Consider the following 10,549-nt stretch of genomic DNA (forward strand, 5'->3'; position numbering starts at 1 on the left):
CTTTGAAGTATACTGCTTAGCGACGCATGCCTCGTTGCTCCGGTATCAAAAGTAACATCCCCTACTGGCAAGAAGGCACCGGCGCCTACCGTTCTAATGCGTTCCCACTAGATATCACAACCACTCAGTATATGAAAGCATGGGGTGTGGCTAACTTTTGCAAGCTTGAGCTAGCTACCGAGCTAGCATACAAACTCCGTAGCACAGAGTAGATCCTCCATATTACGTTGAGAACTAGTGCATTAGTAGTTTAGCAGATATCTGGAAATAAGTGAATAAGGTATAGGTAACCATATCGTTACTACAACTCAGTTACTAAGTCTTTAACCACACTGTATTGTTACTCTGGTGAGAAAAAACTCATGCTTCCTACACTTTAACTTGTCTGAAGATAAAATAAACATGTTACTCAACTGCGTTACCCACTCCAGTCAGTAGATGACCATGTGCGACTTTAAGGCAATGATGTTAGTGTGACGTATATTCTAGTGGACGGAACTCTTCTTTCAACAGCAGCAACACTTAGTCAGCCACCTCGGTAGCTTGCTAGACAAAATAGCCGAACCAATAAAGCTCTTTAGACACTTTCGTGTATATTAGCAACAGTGTGTTAAACCCAATTCTGTCGTATAGTTAGTTATCCGATTTCATTTAATATTTACGGTGTTGCTGCTGTTAGTCAACTAGCGGGCTGGTTAAGTTAGCATTAGCCTAGCTAGCTAACATCCCTTACCATGAGCTCACTAAGGTTCTCTCCTCCTGCTACAGAAGATGAGGTCTGCTGGACGGAGAAAGGTCTTTGGTTGAACGTTGTTGTGAAAGAAGAGGAGGAAGAAGAGGATGTCGCAGTAAAACAAGTAGAGGGTGAAGCTGTTACAGTGAAAGAAGAAGAGAAAGAAGTTTCAGTGAAAGAAGAGGACGCGTTCAGAGTGAAAGAGGAGGAGGAAGAGAAAGAGGAGGATGGGGAGATGACTGTCACATGCAAAAAGGAGGAAACTAGATTTCTGGTCCCTGTTTCTCAAACGCATCTTAAGGCATCCAATGGTTCTAATGATGAACTTAGCCGTAAGATGGCTTTGAGAAACCGGGCCCTGATTAACACTAGTAAGTACTGTCTTAATTAAATACAGAGGCACAAACTCTGCAGTTGTTTAACTGATGTGTGGTTGGTTGATTGATGTGTGGGTTTTTAAAGGGGAACCTAGTTTTTAAACATCAACAAAATGGCTTCCCAGAGTCTTGGTTTGGTAAACAGCTGAAGGATGGGGGCTGGAGAAATGTAACGTAACAGTTATAAGGTGTTGGCTTGACAGTCGCTGGACCCAGGTTTGAGTTCAGCTCAGGGCTACCCCCTGAATTCACTACACTGTGAATACAAGGACTGGCCATCCATGATGTCATAATGATAATTTAACCAGGTTTCTAGGTCATATAGTATATTCTAGAATTCAGCCATGATGTCACAATGATAGTTTAACCAGGTTTCTAAGGATATATAGTATATTGTAGAATTCAGCCATGATGTCACAATGATAGTTTAACCAGGTTTCTAGGATATATAGTATATTGTAGAATTCATCCATGATGTCATAATGATAGTTTAACCAGGTTTCTAGGATATATAGTATATTGTAGAATTCATCCATAATGTCATAATGATAGTTTAACCAGGTTTCTATGATATATAGTATATTCTAGAATTCATCCATGATGTCATAATGATAGTTTAACCAGGTTTCTAGGATATATATATATATATATATATATATATATATATATATATATATATATATATATATATAATATATATTTTTTCATGCCCTTACATTAAAGGCAAGACATACCTAGATTCAATTACATTCATGAATTGGTTTGAAACCTTTGTTTTAAACCCTTCTCAAAGTTGGTGCCTTGACAGATTTGTAAAAAATGGTTTGTCATAAAACAATATTTTTTATTTATTTAAATGTAACCTTTATTTAACTGGGCAAGTCAGTTAAGAACAAATTCTTATTTACAATGACTGCCTACCCTGGACAACGCTGGGCCAATTGTTTCGCCGCCCTATGGAACTCTCAATCACGGCCGGTTGTGATACAGCCTGGATTTGAACCAGGGTGTCTGTAATGACGCCTCAAGCCCTGAGATGCAGTGTCTGCTGTGCCACTTGGGAGCCCCAAAATCATGTTCTAGTGCTGTCCCCAACTAAAAAAACATATTGGTCAACCAAGAGTCATCTGTTCTTTCTACCAATCGCCCCATGTGTTTTTATAAAATCAACTATATGTACTGAACTTGCTATGAAAAGCCAACTGGCATTTACTCCTGAGGTGCTGACCTGTTCCTACCTCGACATCCACTGTGATTATTATTATTTGACCCTGCTGGTCACCTATGAACATTTGAACACCATGTTCTATTATAATCTCCACCCGGCACAGCCAGATGAGGACTGGCCACCCCTCACAACCTGGTTTCTTCCTAGGTCTGGCCTTTCTAGGGAGTTTTTCCTAGCCACCATGCTTCTACTCCTGCATTGCTTGCTGTTGGGGTTTTAGGCTGGGTTTCTGTACAGCACTTTGAGATATCAGCTGATGTAAGAAGGGCTTTATAAATACATTTTATTTGATACATTAAGCATGCTGTTTGATTAAATAATTAAGACACACAGATGACTCAAAGTCATAATTAGAGGGTTCCAGTCATCAATATAACCTAACTAGAAGGAAACCCCACCCCCCTCTTCCCGCTGCCTGACTTTGTAAATTCTGCCGTTTTGCTCCTGAAGTTTTCAGTAATAGACTTCAGCAGCAGTCGGCAACCTTTTCCAGTTGGAGTGCCAATTTATCTGACAATTTCTACCAATCTGTGTGCCAGTTATGATTTTCATATGCACATTTTTTTGGAACAGTTTAATTTAATTTATAATAGTATCTCAAAATTATTGTCTGTGATTAATCTACTTTCTAAATCTACATAAAAAATTATACAAACCTAAAAGTAACTTTTATTGCCATTGCCAACTATGTAAAAAATAGCCTACATAAAACCAACAAATAAACATTGCAGCCTGCAGGTAGAAAATATCCTGATAAAAATAAATTGGCTGCGAATGACCTGTCTACAACAAACTGGAAACATTGTATCAACTATCAACTGGGTCAGCCCGAAAGGAGATAGCGAGCTTGCAACATTGTATAAAATATTCTGTGCCCTCAGTTTCCCGCGACAGTGAGTTCGAGACAGACACAGCTGTCGGCTATTTGTGCAAAGAATAAGAAGTAATCAGGTATTTTATGACATTTCCACTGGATCAGAGCAATACATTTTCCCTTTTCAATGCTGAGTGGTTATCAAAAGGGTGAGAGCTGGAAATATTTTACTAAAATACTTTGAGGAACTATTGTCCGGTAGACTAATCCTACTTCTATATGGGTAATCAGGTGTGTGTCCTTACTCAACATTGACAGGAGGGTTTCAATCAAAAAACAATGAATAAACTGACAAATCTTGTGGGGTCATATCAAATTGGTCACAGATGTTAATGCAAGTGTAGAGAAATGCTTGTGCTTCTAGTTCCGACAATGCAGTAATATCTAACAAGTAATCTAACAAATTCACATCAACTACCTTATACACACAAATGTAAGGAATATGTACATATAAATATATGGATGAGCAATGGCCGTGCGTCATAGGCAAGATGCAGAAATGGTATCGAATACAGTATATACATATGAGGTGAGTAATGTAGGATACAGTATATCACAAAAGTGAGTACACTCCTCACATTTTTGTAAATATTTGAGTATATCTTTTCATGTGACAACACTGAAGAAATGTCACATTGCTAGAATGTAAAGTAGTGAGTGTACAGCTTGTAGAACAGTGTACATTTGCTGTCCCCTCAAAATAACTCAACACACAGCCATTAATGTCTAAACCGCTGCCAACAAAAGTGAGTACACCCCTAAGTGAAAATGTCCAAATTGGGTCCAAGTGTCAATATTTTGTGTAGCCACCATCATTTTCCAGCACTGCCTTAACCCTCTTGGGCATGGAGTTCACCAGAGCTTCCCAGGTTGCCACTGGAGTCCTCTTCCACTCCTCCATGACGACATCACGGAGCTGGTGGATGTTAGAGACCTTGCACTCCTCCACCTTCCGTTTGAGGATGCCCCACATATGCTCAATAGGGTTTAGATCTGGAGACATGCTTGGCCAGTCCATCACCTTTACCCTCAGTTTCTTTAGCAAGGCAGTGGTCGTCTTGGAGGTGTGTTTGGGGTCGTTATCATGTTGGAATACTGCCCTGCGGCCCAGTCTCTGAAGGGAGGGGATCATGCTCTGCTTCAGTATGTCACAGTACATGTTGGCATTCATGGTTCCCTCAATGAACTGTAGCTCCCCAGTGCCGACAGCACTCATGCAGCCCCAGACCATGATACTCCCACCACCATGCTTGACTGTAGGCAAGACACACTTGTCTTTGTACTCCTCACCTGGTTGCCGCCACACACGCTTGACACCATCTGAACCAAGTAAGTTTATCTTGGTCTCATCAGACCACAGGACATGGTTCCAGTAATCCATGTCGTTAGTCTGCTTGTCTTCAGCAAACTGTTTGCAGGCTTTCTTGTGCATCATCTTGAGAAGAGGCTTCCTTCTGGGACGACAGCCATGCAGACCAATTTGATGCAGTGTACGGCATATGGTCTGAGCACTGACAGGCTGACCCCCCACCCCTTCAACCTCTGCAGCACTCCTACGTCTATTTCCCAAAGACAACCTCTGGATATGACGCTGAGCACGACTTCTTTGGTCGACCATGGCGAGGCCTGTTCTGGGTGGAACCTGTCCAGTTAAACCGCTGTATGGTCTTGGCCATCATGCTGCAGCTCAGTTTCAGGGTCTTGGCAATCTTCTTATAGCCCAGGCCATCTTTATGTAGAGCAACAGTTCTTTTTTTCAGATCCTCAGAGAGTTCTTTGCCATGAGATGCCATGTTGAACTTCCAGTGAACAGTCAGTATGAGGGAGTGTGAGAGCGATGACACCAAATTTAACACATCTGCTCCCCATTCACACCTGAGACCTTATAACACTAACGAGTCACATGACACTGGGGAGGAAAAATGTCTAACTGGGCCCAATTTGGACATTTTCACATAGGGGTGTACTCTCTATGTTAGTGATGGCTGTTGAACAGTCTGATGGCCTTGAGATGGAAGCTGTTTTTCAGTCTCTCGGTTCCAGCTTTGATGCAACTGTACTGACCTCGTTGTGCAGATGTCTCGTCTCCACCCTCTGGAGAGCGGGAGAGGTTGAGGGAGGTGCAGTTGCCATACCAGGCGGTGACAGAGCCCGACAGGATTCTCTCGATTGTGCATCTGTAAAAGTTTGTGAGTGTTTTAGGTGAGAAGCCACATTTCTTTTGCCTCCTGAGGTTGAAGAGGCACTGTTGCGCCTTCTTCACCACACTGTCTGTGTGGGTGGACCATTTCAGTTTGTCTGTGATGTGTACGCCGAGAAACGTAATACTTTCCACCTTCTCCACTACTGTCCCGTCGATGTGGATAGGGGGGTGCTCCCTCTGCAGTTTCCTGAAGTCCACGATCATCTCCTTTGTTTTGTTGACGTTGAGTGAGAGTTTATTTTCTTGACACCAGACTCCGAGGGCCCTCGCCTCTTCCCTGTAGGCTGTCTCGTCATTGTTGGTAATCAAGCCGACCACTGTAGCATTGTATGCAAAGTTGATGATTGAGTTGGAGACGTGCATGGCCACGCAGACATTGGAGTGGGTCTAGGGTATCGGGTAGGTTGGAGGTTATATGCTCCTTGACTAGTCTCTCAAAGCACTTCATGATGACGGAAGTGAGTGCAATGGGGCGATAGTCATTTAGTTCTTAGCTTTCTTGGGAACAGGAATAATGGTTGCCATCTTGAAGCATGTGGGGACAGCAGACTGGGATAGGGATTGATTGAATATGTCTGTAAACACACCAGCCAGCTGGTCTGTGAATGCTCTGAGGACGCGGCGAGGGATGCCGTCTGGGCCGGCAGCCTTGCGAGGGTTGACACGTTTAAATGTTTTAAGTGAGCCACGGAGAAGGAGAGCCCACAGTCTATGGTAGCGGGCCGTGTCGGTAGCACTGTTTTGTCGTCAAAGCAAGCAAAGAAGTTGTTTAATTTGTGTGGTAGCAAGACGTCAATGTCTGTGACGGGGCTGGTTTTATTTTTGTAATCAATGATTGACTGTAGACCCTGCCACATGCGTCTCGTGTTCGAGCCGTTGAATTGAGACTCTACTTTGTCCCTATACTTTGCTTGTTTGATTGCCTTGTGGAGGGAATAGCTGCAGTGTTTGTATTCGGTCATATTTCCAGTCGCCTTGCCATGGTTAAAAGTGGTGGTTTGCACTCTCAGTTTTGCACGTAAGCCGCCATCAATCCACGGTTTCTGATTAGGAAACGTTTTAATAGTCACAGTGGGTGCGACATCTCTGATGCACTTGCTAATAAACTCGCTCATCGAGTTTAGCGTATACAGCAACATCAATGTTGTTGTCTGATGCTATCCGGAACATATCCCAGTCCACGTGATCAAAGCAATCTTGAAGTGTGGAATCCGATTGGTCAGACCAGCGTTGAATAGACCTGAGTATGGGCGTTTCCTGTTTTAGTTTCTGTCTATAGTCTGAGAGCAACAAAATGGAGTCATGGTCAGATTTTCCGACGGCAGGTCGGGGGAGGACTTTCTATGCATCGCGGAAGTTAGAGTAGTAGTGATCCAGAATGATTGCAGCTCGAGTCGCGCAGTTGATATGACGATAGGATTTAGGAACGCTTGTTCTCAGGTTAACTTTGTTAAAATCCCCAGCTACAATAAATGCAGCCTCGAGATGTATGGTTTCCAGTTTACATAGAGTCCAGTGAAGTTCTTTCAGGGCTGACAACGTATCTGCTTGGGAGGGATATACACGGCTGTGACTGTAATCAAATAGAATTCTCTTGGAAGATAATGCAGTCGAACTATAACATTTAGTGGCTTCTTTTGTTACACAGTTTTCGTGGGCACAGAAATCCTAAATAATTTCAGTTTGCTAAATCCAATGGTTTTAACTTAGTCATAAGTTGATTGACAACACCCAAATGGATACTGTCACTAATGTGGTTCTTCAATAATTACACATCATTCTTAATACTGTAGCTGTTTAGTTAGTCACGTGTTCAACTATCATCAGCTGATCCAGGAAATTGTTTTCTGAATGCCAGTCAAATGGCAAACAACACGACATTTGGTCTATAGTAGGTCTATGTTATTGTTAGGTGAAGTTATGGGCCAATTTTGGCAAACACTTAGTTTACAAACCCTCATTATCAGGCTGATGGCAAAGCTAGTCAAAGAGCATTTTACTGGTTGAAATGTTCTTTTAAGTATAAAGCAGTTGATTTGCGAGTATGACACAAACATTATATTAAGCAGAACATTCAAACGAGCCTTACAATTATAATCCAAAGTAGTGTGAAATGTACTCATAAACAACCTGGAAATGGAGGTTACTCCCCTTAGTTTTCCCCTATTCATATTCAGAATACATTGTGAAAAACAAAACATTTTTCTCACAATTTTTTGCTCCAGGCAGATATACTACATCCATAACTATCGGTTTCCTTATTAGCAGGAAGGAGTTTCTACAACCAAATTGCATGTGCATCGCCCTCGTGCCGCAATTTTATTTGACACAGAAAGGGGCCTATATTGGAGACCAAAAGTCGTCTGGCACACTGCTTAGAGTTTCAACAACATGAATAACTTATTTCTAGCCTACAATCATCGATGTTACTACTAAAATATGACTTTTCCTGCTCACTTTATGACAAATAATTTTTACATTCATTATAGACGTCAATTGTTGTACAACATCATGGCTACGCTGTTGGCATCACCTTTTACAGTGGATTTCCGCTGTTGTGGGCCTTTAACCATCTGTCTGACTTGTTGTTCACACAGGAGAGAGACGTGACTATCGTGGATCCTCTGGGGAGCCTCAACAACCTCATGATGCTGAAGAGGCAGAGAAGAGTCTCTCCAAATCAGAACACCTCAAGAAACACCTGCAGAGATCCACAGAGAAGAGAACTCACTGCTGCTCTGACTGTGGGAAGAGATTCACCTCCTCATCAGGCATTAAAATTCATCAGAGGATCCACACAGGAGAGAAATCTTTTAGCTGTACTCAATGTGGGATGAGTTTTACTACATCTAGCTATCTAATTGTACACCAGAGAACACACACAGGAGAGAAACCTTATAGCTGTGATCAATGTAGGAAGAGTTTTACTACATCTAGCTATCTAATTGTACACCAGAGAACACACACAGGAGAGAAACCTTATAGCTGTGGTCAATGTGGGAAGAGTTTTGGTCAATCTAGCTATCTGACAGTGCACCAGAGAATACACACAGGAGAAAAACCCTATAGCTGTGGTCACTGTGGGAAGAGTTTTACTGATTCTAGCAATCTGACTCTACACCAGAGAACTCACACAGGAGAGAAACCTTATAGCTGTGGTCATTGTGGGAAGAGTTTTGGTCAGTCTAGCGATCTGACAGTGCACAAGAGAACACACACAGGAGAGAAACCTTATAGCTGTGATCAATGTGGGAAGAGTTTTACTGCATCTAGCAATCTGACTCTACACCAGAGAACGCACACAGGAGAGAAACCGTATAGCTGTGGTCATTGTGGGAAGAGTTTTGGTCAATCTAGTGATCTGACAGTGCACCAGAGAACACACACAGGAGAGAAACCATATAGCTGTGATCAATGTGGGAAGAGTTTTGGTCGATCTGGGCAGCTGACTGTACACAAGAGAACACACACATGAGGGAAACCTCTTAGCTGTGATCAAAGATAATCTGATTAAAGATCTCTGATCGTATATCAGAAAGTACATGCATGAAGGAGTTGTTTCATGATATCAGTGAATTAATGTCACAATGTAGAATGTTTTAACATTGTAGAAGGAGTGTTTTAATGATGTCACAATGTATAACCCTAAACGTTTGCCCCCTGTTCTATTGATTTCAACATGATATGGATATTAGCCTCAGGGGAATAATCCAGGCTCTGAATTGAAATACTACTATTTATGTGACTTAACAAAAAGTGGCTAACAAAAAAAGGGTTGCGTTACACTTACCACGTTGGCCACCCACTTGAATCAAAATGTAGCTAGCTGTTTTCTACAAATTGTCCTCTAACCAGTGATGTACACATTATTCCCAGATTCCATGTAGTTTTTGAGCTGTTAGTTTTAACAGGACCTGCAACCTCATCTCCCTCCTCTCGCACAAATGATTTTAACATGATATCGATGAGTGATGACAAATAAGTGTTGCGTTCCTTTTTTTAGTGACCCCTACATTTAAATGCATCACTCTAAAATGTAGCTGACTGTCTTTCATGTTTGTTTTTTTGTTTGTTGCGTTAGTTTCCTGATTTCCCAATTAATCGATATCAGTGATTTATTGCTACTTGTCAAAACAACAGTGTTTTTGGTGCTTGTGCAGTTTATAAGGAGCTTGCTTAAAAAATACAAGTAATATGATTATTGTGGCAGATGTGTATATAGCACATTTTACGTTTAGGTTTTGAATATATCCCAAACTGTTTATGCATTTTGTTTATTGATTTGGACACGTTAAAACGGTGTTTTGACATTGGGGCTATCCCACCTAGCAAAATGTAATTGAAAATAAGACTATGCCCGATGTCCAATATTCGGTTCGGTTGTAGTTGAAAGTAAAAGATGAAAATATGATTTTTGTCAGTGACTTGAAATTAATTTCAACGCACTTGCAGCTTATACACATGGACACAGTGTAAAAAAATGGGTCTGTAATCAATTTTATTAACAACCCTACATCACTCCAGTATTTCTTGACAACATTCAAATGCTAATTGTCTTTATTCCACTACTGAAGAAGCATGACATTTTTATTATTCCATGCCTCACCATTAAGTGAATTATAGCCAATACATATTAAGAAAGGGGTGTACATTTGGTTTTGATATTTCATATTTACAATTCATGTAACATTTAATCCTAATTATTTATGCAACCAACTGACTGAGAGCTTGAAGCTAGTGAGTTTTTCCAAAAACATTTTTTGTGTTGTGTTTTTAATTGTTGACAGCCATATTGTAGAATGTGAATCATTGTAGTTGATTATAATGTGAAATGGAAGTTGTTTTCTGTTGGTGGTGAGCAAACTTGTCCAACAAAATTATAGGATATATTTGTTGTCTTAAGGGGGAGGTGTTGCAGGATTTGGTTTTTGCATTTATGTTTTGAGGTTGAACGTTAGCAAGTATAGCTCGTTAGCACCTAGTAGGGAGCACTGATTGGTGTCACCTCGTTAGTCAGTATGTGTTACACCTGTTCTGATTATAATATGTTAATCAAATAGCATTTTCCTTAGGATGCTCATTAGTCTTTAAGTTGTTAATCTTCTTTTTTTATCCTCTTATGTTTGTTGTGTAC

General features: G+C 41.0%; 1 protein-coding gene across 1 annotated transcript; it reads left to right on the plus strand.

Annotated features, from left to right (window-relative positions):
* Positions 1-500: 500 nt before the first annotated feature.
* On the plus strand, positions 501-9,171 carry LOC139406923 (zinc finger protein 180-like). The gene is made up of 2 exons (XM_071150086.1): positions 501-1,104; positions 8,013-9,171. The coding sequence occupies exons 1-2, from the start codon at positions 735-737 to the stop codon at positions 8,888-8,890; spliced, it is 1,248 nt and encodes a 415-aa protein (XP_071006187.1). The 5' UTR covers positions 501-734; the 3' UTR covers positions 8,891-9,171.
* Positions 9,172-10,549: the final 1,378 nt, after the last annotated feature.

Source organism: Oncorhynchus clarkii, chromosome 4 (genome assembly GCF_045791955.1).
Source record: "Oncorhynchus clarkii lewisi isolate Uvic-CL-2024 chromosome 4, UVic_Ocla_1.0, whole genome shotgun sequence".
NCBI classification, from domain to species: Eukaryota; Metazoa; Chordata; class Actinopteri; order Salmoniformes; family Salmonidae; genus Oncorhynchus; species Oncorhynchus clarkii.

What these genes read in the sequence shown, in the direction of transcription:
- LOC139406923 (XM_071150086.1), top strand. Translation starts at nt 735, where the DNA reads ATGAGCTCACTAAGGTTCTCTCCTCCTGCTACAGAAGATGAGGTCTGC. An exon ending in CCGGGCCCTGATTAACACTA is followed by an intron (nt 1,105 to 8,012) that starts GTAAGTACTGTC and finishes TTGTTCACACAG; the next exon opens with GAGAGAGACGTGACTATCGT.